Below are 14675 nucleotides of genomic sequence, written 5' to 3'. Positions count from 1 at the left end.
TTTGTTGTCCACCTGAAACTACCGCAACATTGTTAATCAGTTATACAGGGCAGCAAAAGAGACACAGACATGAAGAACGGACTTTGGACTCAGTGGGATAAGAGGGTGGGATGATTTGAGAGAATAGCATTGAAACATACACATTACCATATGTAAAACAGACAACCAGTGCAAGTTTGATGCATGAAGCAGGGCACCCAAAGCCAGTGCACTGTGACAACCTAGAGGGACAGGGTGGAGAGGCAGGTGGGAGTTGGGTTCGGGATGGAGGGGACACATATATATCTATGGCTGATTCATGCTAATGTATGGCAAAACCCATCACAATATTGTAAAATGATTATCCTCCAATTTAAATACATAAATTTCTAACAATAAAATTAAAAGTTAGAAAAATTATTTACATACACAGTTCTCAAACTGTAATCTTTTAATAAGAACTAGTCTTCACACTCAAGAAGAAACTAAGACTGAATTCTCAAATTGGAAGAAAGTCTTGAAATATCAAGTACTTGAAAACAGACTAACCAAGACAGGCAGTTGAACATTTCTGAGCTTGAATAGAGATAAAATATTTAATTAGCCTATAAACTGACCCTGAGAACATCTGGAGCTTCCTGAAGGAAGGATTTTCTTGTCACTTCTCTTCTAAGACTGCTGAACAGAGCTAGCTGACGTTGGTACAGAAGCAAAAATGGAAAGGCAAGGTTATCAGAACGGCCTCTCTGATTCCCATCCACAGATTAGAGAACACAGACAAGTAAAATGAATCTGCTTCAAGACTATTCATCTTCTTCAAGATGCAAGGAGTGCAGGGGAGGAAGAGGCTTAGATAATTCCCTACCAGGAGAGCCAAAACAGATCAATCAAAGTGTAGTCGGAGGCTTGGGAGAAACGCAGAGACCTGTCAAAATTTTTGATTGAAAGTTCTATTATTTTAACACAAAGAATGGAACCAAGAACACTGGGACGAGCCAGCCAACAAAAACTTGCTGCTGGTGTTAAACACATCTCATGTAGGTATTCCCTGATAACATCTTCTACATATGAAATCCTATGTAATATACTAACCATGTTAGTTTTGCACACATTATACTCTTTAAGCAAAGTAACATTTCATGTTTATGCCACAGCGACCCTGTTAAGCATCATTTCATTCTATACTTACATTAACAGCAAATTCATGGAGCAGGTTTTGTTGTTATCGCCATGTTGTAGATGGAGAAAATGCAGGGCCGGGGAAGGTCAGGCTTCTATGTAAGTTTACATATGACCAAAATGGTCTAATTGCAGAGACTACAGCATCAGCACTATCACTATCCTGTCAGCCAATATTTCAATCCTAAAGACAACCGTTTAGACAGGAGGTGGTATGAGAGGTTCAGAAGAGTTAGGAGGCATTTCGAGGTCCCTCTAGCTTCATGGGCACTGGAGATATGAAGATTTGAGTTCAAGTCCTAATACCACTTCGAACTAGCCTTGTGACCTTGGACATGTACCTTTCCTGAGTGTCATTTTTTTTACCTGTAAAATGGGTAACCAGTTCCTGTCTGCTAACATTGTTGGAAGAACTTTGTGAATATGCATGTAAAAATTCAGCACATGGCACACAGCAGACACCCAATGACTGCGATGCATTATTTTCAGAGATGGGCAGTGAAGAATCCTCGCAGCAGGGTCTGCAGTCAGACAGTCTGGATTCAATTTGTCATAGCTCCTCCACTTAAAACTTGTGTGACCAATGAGCAAGCTGCTTAATTCTTCTATGCCTCTCTATAAAATAACTATACTTCATAGGACAATTTGTAGGGCTGTTTTGATATTTATATAGGTTGATACATGTAAAGTGTTTAAAAAGAGTGCCTTATACATCACACGATAACTTTCAATATATTTAAGGTATCGTCATCAGTAAACCACCATTACAGTTAATAAAAAGATAAGATTGATTGAAATTACAAAGGAAAGGTAATTTTAAGATGATCATCATAGTGACTAGATAAATATTAAAATGAATATCCAGAAAAAGGTGTTGAAAATATCTCCTTTGAAATGTTGCAGGTGGTTTGAGCTAGAGTCAGAGAGCTCTATATCACAGATATCTTCTTTCCCTGCCCAGAGTCACATTTTCAAACACTCAACATAGGAAATCAAGACACATTACAAAACCCATGGCAACCAGTGCTGAGTTTCTATCCAGAGTGTACCTTGCCAGTTGTTTGAGCTAAGGAGGCAGTGGAACCATATCATGGTGCTTTCCTCTTTGCAGGGGGCCTGATAGTATCCTTCCATCTGATAAATCACCTTCCAGGTCCCCGAGAGAATTAGCAGTAAAAAAAAGTTTCAATTCAAATTGTTTTTTTTTTTCTCATTTGCAGCCTCAAATTTCCCATATTGTGTCATTCTGCTCTCAGATATCATAACATTGACAACTTGATTTCAATGATTAAAAAAACTACTTAGTCACATATTACACAATCCAGTAATCTTCCCTTTCATCCAAGAAGCCAATTGGAGTGAGCATCACGGCAATGCAGTCCCTGGTGACAGGGATGTAACCACCAGCGGCAGGAAGGAAATATTTTCTGCTTCTAATATTTCATTTTGTTTTATTTCCTATTCAGTGCTCAGGGTAAAGGTTTCTAATATCACCAAAATGAATTTCTTTTTTTTTTTTTTAAGAAAATAAATTATTCTCATTTGAGGACATGTTAAGGGGGAGGTGGAAAGCAACATCAAAGTTTTCCCAAACAGCAGTTTGATGTGAAACCACAGTGGAAACTTTGTGAACAACTGCAGGAAACTGTTGTTTTTTATCATCCATCAGGCTAGGTGTTACCTACTCAAATGCTGAGAGTCAGCAAAGTGTGAACAGAAAATCTTTCAAGAAAGGAGCTTGTTTGTGATATCCAGAGGGAACGCTTTAATTGACTTAGTTTTCATTTTTCAGCTCTTGTCTGAGTCCACAACTGAGAGGTTAGCCATGTTTCAGAGGCACAGCCCAGCTAGCTGTTGCAGGAGTATGGTCTGAACTCAAACACCTCCAGGGGGCCATTCAAGCCATCCCAGTGAGAGAAGAAGGCATCCTCCAAGTGAGCACAAGGACACACTTGGACTCTGGATAGGGGGCAGCTGCTGACCATCACTTCACAAGAATTAATGTTGCCAGTCTCCCTGACAAAAGGAACAAAAATCTGGAATTTTATGAAAAATCTCCTGATCTTTAAATTTTGTCAACCAGTGCAAAACTTGTTAAAACACCTTGAAGGTCAAACATGTCTGGAGATTAAAGAGAGGTATTTAGCTTTAAATTCTCGACCTCTGGGAAAACAGAGAGAATGTGGATTTTAGAGTCAACCAGATTCCAGCTTTACCATTGACTAGCTTTGGAATCTGGTGATTTATTAATTCGGCCCAAGCCTCAGTTTTCTCACCTGGTTAATAAAGTCTGCATTGCAGAGCAGTTGTGAGGATTAGAAGGAAAACATGTAAAATGATGAATACATGGCTGGTGCTAACAATTAAGAGACGATTACTTTGTTACACCTAAATGTTCACATTGCCTGACACATTTTCATAAAATTCTATCACTTCGGAACAATAGAAAATTGAAAAGCTCCAATACAGGTGAAACTACTATCTTGGACTATCTCCTGGTTCAATGCACAAAAGGATGCTGCCTCACCCTTTACCCAAGCATGAAAGAAAGTTGTTCCACAAGTTCCACTCCTCCATGAGCCCTCCAGTCAAGAAAGAACCTCTGAAAACAGTTCACAGACTACTTATCTGGGAGTGGGCAAGCCCACCACCATGGACCCATATATCTCCTGGTGCTGCCAGTAGGGATGCTGGGTCATGTGGCATATAGACCCCACATCTGGGTAGGTGGGGAGTGGTGAGAGAAAATGGGAAATAGTGGAGGGATGGAGGAATGATTGACTTCTAGTTCTACCTCAAACAAAGGTAGCCTAGGGACCCTTGAAATAGACTATCCTCCACACATTCAAGGAAAGGAAGGGGTTTAAGTTAGGACCTTGTTTTGAGCCCCCGTTCTCAAGTTCACATGACCATCTAAGTCTCCAAGGCCTCTGTCCCTGAGATGGGCTTTGTTCTACTGGAGCCTGAAGTCATTGAGGACACAAACCATGTCTTTTTCATAGTACTCACTTCATGCTATGGTTAATTTCAATGTCTGTGCCACCTTTTTACAGGGCTATTATGAGAAATAAATGAAGTAATATAAATAGATGGGTTTTCTGAACGTAAAGTATTATGTGGATACTTTATTATTACAAACATAGTAATCTTGCATTAACATCCACTGATAATGTATTGAATATAACCACATTGATTATTAACAATTACTACCAACAATCTACCAAAGCATGTGATTCATCATAACATGCTTTCATATGGAATTTATCCAAGGGTAATTCTATGGCACCCCACTCCAGTACTCTTGCCTGGAAAATCCCATGGACGGAGGAGCCTGGTAGGCTGCAGTCCATGGGGTCACAAAGAGTCGGACATGACTGAGCGACTTCCCTTTCACTTTTCACTTTCATGCATTGGAGAAGGAAATGGCAACCCACTCCAGTGTTCTTGCCTGCAGAATCCCAGGGACAGGGGAGCCTGGTGGGCTGCCGTCTATGGGGTCGCACAGAGTCGGACATGACTGAAGTGACTTAGCATATGAAGGAATTCAATGGAAAATGGAATTAGAGGTGATGGAACAACATTCTAGAAGTGTGGGGAATCATTCAGATTTTTCCAATGAGGACAAGTACTAGGCTATTTACAGGATCTCTGCCAAGGGCCAGGGTACCAGGAGTATAGGTCTGCTTCATGGAGAACATCCAGCGCATCCAGGAAATAGAGGATGTGCTCCTGGAAACTGAATAAAAGTCTCCAGTTCACAAGGGCTATTGCCTTTCAAGTCCCTGAGAAGCATCAATTTATTCTATTTACATAAGAAGCTTCATTTCCTACAGTTAGTGAATATCAGCACTCACTAGAAGACAGAGGGAAATATTTCCATCCTTCATTGGAAGACAAAATGTGTTCTAAATTATCCTCATCACACTGAACTGTACCATTTACTGTCACAATTACATGTCGAGAAGCAGGGGTGATTTTTAAAATGGCTATGAATTAAATTAGAGAAATTAAATGACAGGTCTGAAATTCTCCACTGGGAATATATTTCCAAGCTACAAGTTTTCCTTTCCTTCCTTTTTGAGAGTTACAATCATGTTCATTAAAGATTTACCAGAAGTTTTACCATCTCGTGTTTATACTCTGAGAAGAAACAAAAAGCATCCTTTCCAGCTCCTCATCCCTCAGACATACACTCCAAACCCTCTGGTCTGCAAAGAGTGACAATCTGTTCTACATTTCAGAATAACTGATTCCCAATATTTCAAAGACACAATTTATCCACAACTACTTTTTGAAGTATAATTGATGTACAATATAATATTAGTTTCAGGGTTACAGAAAAGTGATTCAGTAGTTTCATAGATTATATTCTATTTAAAGTTACTACAAAATAATGGCTATAACTCCTTGTACTGCACAATATATCCTTAATGGATAAAACGATGTGGTGTGTGTATATATATATATATATATATATATATATATATATATATACAATGAAATATTACTCCTCTCCCCCCAAAATAGAAATCTTGCTATTTACAATAACATGGATGGACCTAGAGAGTATTATGCTTAGCAAAACGCAGAGGAAGACAAATACTGTATGTTATCACTTACAGATGGACTCTAAAAAGATAAAACAAACGAATGTATATAGCAAAACAGAAACAGACTCATAGATACAGAGAATAAACTAGTGGTTACATGCAGGGAGATGGAAGTGAGGAAGGGTAATATAGGGCAGGGGTTTAAGAGAAGCAAACTACTGTGTAATCTTATTGACTCAATACCATTAACAGAGGATGAGACGATTAGATAGCATCAGACTCAATAGACAAAAATTTGAGCAAATTCCGGAAGACAGTGGAGGACAGAGAAGTCCAGCATGCTCCAGTCCACGGGGTCACAAAGTGTCAATACAACTTAGCAACTGAACAACAACAACAACAATGGTTAATAACACAGAAGGTCGGATTGTAGGTCCTTTTGAGTCTGACAATCAGGCTTACATTTTTATGATACACTTTGGAGATCAAATGTTCTCTTCCCTTGCAAACAGGCTATAGCCAATTAAAGAGCAAGATCACTCCCCCTCACCATATAAGAGCAGGGCATCTGAAGGTAGTTATAATTACTGCAGTAGTACCTGAGCTGTAAATAAGGGCATAACAGGGCCTTTTCCGGATGGAATACTATTAGAAAAAGCACAGGCCAGCAATCACAAGTAATAACAAAGAGATGTCAATCTCTAGGTATATTTTCCCCAAAAGAATTTTAGCTATAAAAACAACATCCTATGAATATAACATGTTAACAAACTCCCTTTCCTCATCTCCCCACATACCCTAATTCTTTACAACCCAAGGAGACTCCGAAATCACATCAGCTACTTATTTACCCTCAAATTAATTACATTTAAGTAATTAAACTTTTCCATTCCTCAGTTATACAGTCCACCTTCCAACTGCTCAGGAGCCACCTGTGATGAGCAACTACCTACTGGCCAGTACACCTGCAGAACATTCCCATCACTGTATGAAGTTCTGGTGGACAGTGCTTATCTCCATGGAGTCTCTTTCGCCAAACTTCAAAATTCTCTAAAACAGAAGTTCACCTTGTTTTTCTCTTTCTCATCCTGACACCCGCAACAATCTCTTTATTATGCAGAGAAGTTCAGCCTCCCAGGTTTTTTCTTTTTTCTTCACTTAGTTACCAGATTCCACATAACAAGGACACCCAGGAACTGGCACAGCCAGCATGAATTATATTCTGCAAGGCTTTCTCTGAATTCTGTAGTTCTGCACGAAGAACAGAGATATAAACCCAGTCTTGTTCCAAGGGACAGATACAGAAGAATGTGCATCAGTTATGTCCCAGGGCAATGTCCACATTTGCCAGCTTTCCCTAAACATAGAAGGTAGTAGGTGTGTGGTTTAAATAGATTGTCAGGTGCTTCTCACTTTGAGCACAGGACCACGCACTGAACTGGCACTAAAAGGCACGTGTTAGCACTAAATAAATATGTACTACTTCATGACTGAGTGCGTGATTCTCCCACTTACTGAGAGTTGTCAGAAGGTCTATGTGCTAGTCAGTTCAGTTCAGCTCAGCAGCTCAGTCATATCCGACTCCTTGCGACCCCATGAACTGCAGCACGCCAGGCCTCCCTGTCCATCACCAACTCCCAGAATCCACACGAACCCATGTCCACTGAGTCAGTGATGACATCCAACCATCTCATTCTCTGTCGTCCCCTTCTCCTCTTGCCCTCAATCTTTCCCAGCATCAGGGTCTTTTCAAATGAGTCAGCTCTCCGCATGAGGTGGCCAAAGTATTGGAGTTTCTGCTTCAATATCAGTCCTTCCAATGAACACCCAGGACTGATCTCCTTTAGGATGGACTGGTTGGATCTCCTTGCAGTCCAAGGGACTCTCAAGAGTCTTCTCCAACACCACAGTTCAAAAGCATCAATTCTTCAGCGCTCAGCTTTCTTCACAGTCCAACTCTCACATCCACCCATGACCACTGGAAAAACCATAACCTTGATTAGACAGACCTTTGTTGGCAAAGTAATGTCTCTGTTTTTCAATATGCTGTCTAGGTTGGTCATAACTTTTCTTCCAAAGAGTAAGTGTCTTTTAATTTCATGGCTGCAATCACCATCTGCAGTGATTTTGGAGCTCCAAAAAATAAAGTCTGCCACTGTTTCCACTGTTTTCCCATCTATTTGCCATGAAGTGATGGGACTGGATGCCATGATCTTCGTTTTCTGAATGTTGAGCTTTAAGCCAACTTTTTCACTCTCCTCTTTCACTTTCATCTAGAGGCTCTTTAGATTCTTTTTCACTTTCTGCCATCAGGGTGGTGTCATCTGCGTATCTGAGGTTATTGCTATTTCTCCCAGCTAGTCAGTTACCTCAGTATTTTCAACTGTGTTCCAGACTTCCTGCAACCTTGGTAACAGGCTTCCACCAGGGGTGTCATCACTGGAAGACACAGATGAGGGACCTGGGATGCCACTCCTTCCTCATATCCTTTTCTGGCCATGTTTCCAGCACTACGTGCATCTCTTCTCCCTTTCTGGCTCCCATTAGATAGGCCCTCCTTTGACAAATCCGGCTTCTGCTGGGTGGTCCAGCTGGCACTAACATCTGTCCCTCTATCCCAGTGGTATGCCCCAGTAAATGCTCAACAACTGGTTCTCTTGATGGGAAGTAAAGTTCTGATTTGAAATGTTTGCCAATATCTATGGTATAAATACTTACACCCAGGCTTGCAAAATTCCTGAAGATTTAACAATTGATTCACAAACCTCTATGAGCTAGCTTCAGCACATCACTGCTCTACCCTAAATCAACCAGCACCGCCCTATTGTTAATCTCTGGGTTTTCACACAGTGCCTACTTAGTTTCTCAACATTTCCAATGTTTTTGTTACTAGTTATTTGTATTAAATCTTTTCTATTAGTTACTTGGTGTGGGCTCTGTTTTCCCAACTATACCCTAAATGTAGTCTTAAGACTAAAATTTATTAGAGAAGTGCTTCTCAAAAGTTCCAAAATATAACTCAGTCATGTCACTAAGGATGCTGGAAGTTCAGCTGACACTATTTTTAGAAAGACTTTAGAGATGAAGGAAGCAGTGAATTAGCTTACAGTGTGGCACAAGTTTCTGATTTCACTGTGAACTGGTAACAAAATGTTTGCAAGCTAGTAGCTATGTGCAAACACACTTCAAGTAACTCTGTAGAAGAATGCTTTGGAAAAGCAGTTTGGCAAATGCATCAAAAACCCCCCAAGTGTCCTATCCTATTCCACTAGTTCAACTTTGACAGAATCTCTCATAGAAACTAATCCAAAAGGAAGGGGAAAGCCTTATGCTCAAAGATGGATCCTGCAGCATTATTTAAAATAGGGTAATTTTGAAAACAACTAAAAGTGAAAAAAATAGGAAAATGATTAAATAAATCTACTTGATGGGATATCATTCATGCAGGCTTAAAATTAAAATTATGAATATTATAGCAATATGCAAAAAACATATTCTGCTATGTAAGAAAATCACAGAAGAAAATTTTATGTTCATCATAACTATCTTGTAAGAATATGAATGTCAGAAGGAAAAGACTGAAAAGAAATATGTACAAATAAGCAAATGATGTAAAGGGAGTTTTAGGAGATAAAGTCTTTCTCTCTATTTTTCCACAAGTCTCTTTTTCCTAATGTAGGTATTCCACTTAGTTTTCTTAAACAAAAAATAAAAGACAGGGAAGTCCACCAACAAAATCAAGGAGAATATTTAGAAGGGGAAAAAGAGACATTACACATTAACATTCCTGTGAATGCTATTTTATATTTAAAATATAAGTCCTGGATAAGATGGAGGTTAAAGGAAGATCCCCCATCTGCCATCTGTCATTGATTTCCTTGTGTGTTGTTGCCTTCATCTGCTCACCAACTTCTATCAAACTATCCTTTCATAGAAGTACCTTTTATCACATATGTACAAGTAAGTAAACATACTACCTATGAGATCTTCTGAACCTTTTTCTTACTGTGCAGTGAAGACAATGGCCCCGAAAGAAGCACTGGTCAGCTCCATGCAAACAGATAGAAAGAGGACTGAAGTCTGTCCTGAGGGATCCAAGCAAGGTATTTGTGTACACTTGTTCTACTCAGCATGGATCCAAAACCCTCATCCAAATTCTGCTGGGCATTTCATTCCCTTAGAGATGATAATAATTGCTTCCACAGCTGCATCCCCTATTCCTTCCTATCCCACATTTCACCTGAGACCAGGTCTTTTTAAAACATTGCTAACAGTAGCCATGTATGGAAGTGAAAGTTAGACCATAAAGAAAGCTGAACACCGAAGAATTGATTCTTTTGAACAGTGGTGTTGGAGAAGACTCTTGAGAGTCCCTTGGACTGCAACGAGATCCAACCAGTCCATCCTAAAGGAAAATCAGTACTGAATATTCATTAGAAGGACTGATGCTGAAGCTGGAGCTCCAATACTTTGGCCACCTGATGTGAAGAGCTGACTCATTTGAAAAGACCCTGATGCTGGGAAAGATTGAAGGCAGGAGAAGGGGATGACAGAGGATGAGATGGTTGGATGGCATCACTGACTTGACAGACATGAATTTGAGCAAGTTCTGGGAGTTGGTGATGGAAAGGGAAGCCTGGCATGCTGCAGTCCATGGGATCACAAAGAGTTGGACACGACTGAGCAACTAAACTGAACTGAACCAGGTACCTAGAACAAAGAAAACAATAACAACCACAACCTCCCCCAAACTTAAAAACCAGTCCTTGTCCAATTTGTTTCAATTTTAAATAAACCAACAAAACTCAACTGCAGAATTCAACATGCTGTATTGCCACACAAAATACCAAAGGCCACACCAATGGGCACTGTAAGTATAAAATAGCAATAAAGAGCTCAGGCCCTGGAGCTTGACTGGGAAATATTAGCTATTCCACTTATAAACTGGATGATCCTGGGCAAATCCTTAATCTTTCTGTTTCCTCATAGGATTATTGTACAGATGAAATTAGTTGTTTTACATAAAGCACTTAGAATAGTGCCTAATACTTAATAAGCACCCAGTAAAGTTTAGCTAATATTAAGTTTATTCCCCTAAAATAAGTGTGTGATGTGGCCCCAGTATAGCAGTCCCGGCTGCCCATCCCCAGGAGATACTATATCCACAATGAGCACACAAATTAATGGTAAATGTCAAAATATCCACAGTATTAAAACATCATGATATGGAAGCAACCTAAATGTCCATTGACAGATGAGTGGCTAAAGAAGATATGGTACATATACACAGTGGAACACTACTCAGCCATAAGAAGAAAGGAATATCGCCATTTGTAGCAACATGGATGGACCTAGAGATTATCATCCTAAGTGAAAAAATTCAGATCCAAATGACAAATATCATATGATAGTGCTTATATGTGGAATCTAAAAAAATTATATAAATGAACTTATTTATAGAACAGAAACAGACTCACAGACTTAGAGAAAGAATTTATGGTTAGCAGAGGGGAAAGGATGGAGGGGAGGGATAGATTGGGATTTGGGGATTAACATATACACACTGCTATATATAAAACAGATAATCAACAAGGACCTCTGCTCAATATTTTGTAATAACATAAATGGGAAACTAATTTGAAAAAGAATAGATACCTATATATGTATAACTGAATCACTTTGCTGTACACCTGAAACTAACACAACATTGTTAATCAACTATAATATAAATTTTTTAATTTAAATATATAAATTTTTAAAATCATGATATGAGCAGAAATGTGATCATATTCACTTCTAGAATTTTCTGTCTCACCGATAGAAACCACCTGAAGACAGGAAATGCCAAAGCATTTTGGAACCTCTCCTCCTGCCACGCTTCTCTCCATTTCACTGGACATGCCTACCTCGAACCACTGCCCGTGGGACTGCATCTTGAGAATGACACAGGGGTCTGGTTTGGAAAGGGCATCTCTGTCGGAAATGCCTTTGCATGCCACACGTAGTTCAACTTTGGTCAGGCAGGGGCTGTTAAAGATTCCCAGTGTATTGGCAGCTGACTCATAAATGTTGCTCATCTTCTTCATTCTGTTTTAGGCAAAAAAAAGAGGAAAAAAGACATGCCAGTCACTACAGTATTTGTCAAAAGAGAAAGTCTCTCAATCACCCTTCAGGAAAATGTTAAACATACACTTTTGAGTACTGAATATATTACTTATCTAGCAGGGCCAGAGTTCCACTGAAACAAACAAACAAAACCAAAGAAATAGGTGCTAATGCACTTGGCTAAGAACACTATTTTCTTATTTGCATACATTTGCATGGTAAAAATTTTAGTCTATGAAATTATATTAATGAATTAGTGCAGCAGACTGAAAACCTTAATCAGCTCTCTAGTAACAGCATGACTTGTGTGAAATTTTACATAGTTGTGAGTTCATCAGTTTAACCACATTCCAAGATGTTGAGATTTCCTCCAAATCCAGCTTCTGTGTGGTGGCACAGAGAAGGACAATTTTCCCTTCTCCAAATTCTGGTCTCCTTTCCAAGATGTTTTCAACAAACCAAGTCCAAGAGAGACTCAGCATCTGATCTCCTGACTCAAATGCATAAGTCCATTTTCATACGCCCATTTCCCTTCCTTGCTCCTGCTGCCATGTCAGAAATGCAACTGTGACCATTTAGGGATAGCATAAAGCCTACCCCATGGAAACAGCTGCCACAAGTAATAACTGCAGTCCCCCTTCCTGTCTTCATATGGTCACCTTTCACTGACACTTCGCATGACCGTAGCTCAGGACTACAGGCAACTCTGAGCCCAACAATACTCTCTTCTGAGAAGGGCTGGGCCTGTACAGACGTTGACAGATCCTCTCCAGGGTGAAATCAATATCCTTCCTATGAAATTCTGCTTCCCTGTAGATTCCCTATGAGAAACAACACTGGAGTCCCACAGCGGAATTTCTTCATCTATAAATAAGGATAATCCATCCCTCTTCCTTCCCTTTTTCCACAAATATTCAGTGAGTTCCCTTGGTATCTGGTACTACAGTAGGCTTGAGTACACTGTAACCTCTTACACATACATGTACTCACACACCTGCACACACACACACCTGTACACACACACACATACACCAGCTGGTCTCTCCAAACTTGGCAGCTAGCTCCATGCCAAAGCCAACTTTTCCAATGTGACAATGCCTCTCCTTCACAGCAGATATCACTGGAATTTTCTCTCCCAATCCTGCATCATAAGTCTCTCTACTCTCCCTCCCTTGTACATTCCAAGTCTCTGTGCTGTGCTTAGTTGCTCAGTCGTGTCCAACTCCTTGTGAGCCCATGAACTGTACCTGCCAGGCTCCTCTGCCCATGGGGATTCTCCAGGCAAGAATACTGGAGTGGATAGCCATGCCTTCCTCCAGGGGATCTTTCCAATCCAGGGATCAAACCCAGGTCTCCTGCACTGCAGGCAGATTCTCTACCATCTCAGCCATAAGGGAATCTAAATAATGCTGGAGTAGGTAGCCTATCTCTTCTCCAGGGGATGTTCCTGACCCAGGAATCAAACTGGGGTCTCCTGCATTGTAGGCAGATTCTTTACCAGTTGAGCTACCAGGGAAGTCCTCCAAGTCACGAGTCCCCTATTTAATTTAATTATTGTGAACAGATGGTTTTTCCCATATACGCTGAAGGGAAGTTGAACTGAATCCCAAAAAGTTATGTCCTAGAACAGAAATGGGCAAACTATGGCCTGTGTGCCCAATCTGTCTTGCCACCTGCTTTGATACATAAAGTTTTGTTGGAACACAGTCCTTGTCATGCATTTACATAGTATATGTGGATACCTTAATAGATGGCAGCTCAGAGTACTTTCAACAGAGGCTGCATGGCCTGCAAAGCCTGAAATACCTATTCCCTGGCCCTCTCAATTGGAAATGTTTTCCAATTTCTGCTCTAAAATATCAGGTAAGGGGAGTTTGCAGTTGGGAAGAGTTGGGATTCTGTTTCAATATGTGCTATGGGATTAGTTTGAGGGTGAGAGTTGCTCTATCCTCTATCATAATGAAAATTAATAGGGAATTTGGGATGTTTGCTTTTTACATATGAGGAAATCCAAGTTCAGAAGGGACTGGGTACCTTGACTGTGTCACACAGTTGTTCTAACAGAAGAGCTAAGACTGGAATGCCAGTTTTCTATCTCTTAGCCCACACTATTATTTATCATATGTAAAATAGTTGACTGAAGAATTGTTTGAATCTGCCAAGCAACAGTGAATATGACAATACCCTTGACTTATTTCAACTTCCATACAGAATCATTCTATTTTTAAATAAATTTTATTCACATGTAGAAAATGCACAAATCATAAATGCACAGCTTAGTAAATGATGGTTCCTCTATTTTTACAGACTGTGAGCAGGCCAATTATTAGAGCAACATAGAAGGCAGAGCACCTATGAACTTTGATTTATAAAAAGGCACACAGAGGAAAAATAGACAAGTATGAGGATAGGTTTGTATCAGACAATATTGGGAAAAAAAATTTGACTATCAACCTTTTGCTAAGAACAGCTTATCCTTCATGAATTCTGCTTTCCCAAAGCATTAACTGGCTCCTTGGATCCACACAGCTCTGCTGAGTTCTGAGTGGCCTCTTCTATCTCTGGGAGGCATTGCTACCTCTTTCTAAATGGCCCTATTCTTATAGACTCATAGCCATGTCCACCCCCTCCATCCCTACCCCCACCACTGCTTTTTCTTAAACACTATTTTTTTTAGAGCTGTTTTAGGTTCATAGCAAAATTGAGAGGAACGTTCAGGGATATCCCATATGCCACGTTTTCATCTCCATTATGTTGGCGTTGGTGATGGACAGGGAAGCTGGTGTGCTGTGGTCCATGGGGTCACAGAGTTGGATACAACTGAGCGACTGAACTGAACTGATGTTTGTTACAATCAGTGAA

At 40.0% G+C, this 14675-nt stretch overlaps 1 protein-coding gene across 1 annotated transcript in view; it reads right to left on the bottom strand.

The window, feature by feature from the left end:
• Positions 1–11794, bottom strand: part of CPNE4 (copine 4) — a 498848-nt gene extending 487054 nt beyond the window's left edge. Inside the window, exon 1 of the mRNA XM_052637922.1 lies at positions 11615–11794. Coding sequence (XP_052493882.1) covers positions 11615–11794 — 180 coding nt within the window. The remainder of the gene's footprint in view (positions 1–11614) is intronic.
• Between the last annotated feature and the right edge of the window lie 2881 nt (positions 11795–14675).

This window comes from Budorcas taxicolor, chromosome 1, assembly GCF_023091745.1.
Source record: "Budorcas taxicolor isolate Tak-1 chromosome 1, Takin1.1, whole genome shotgun sequence".
Classification (NCBI taxonomy): domain Eukaryota; kingdom Metazoa; phylum Chordata; class Mammalia; order Artiodactyla; family Bovidae; genus Budorcas; species Budorcas taxicolor.
This window is presented reverse-complemented; position numbering and strand designations above follow the sequence as displayed.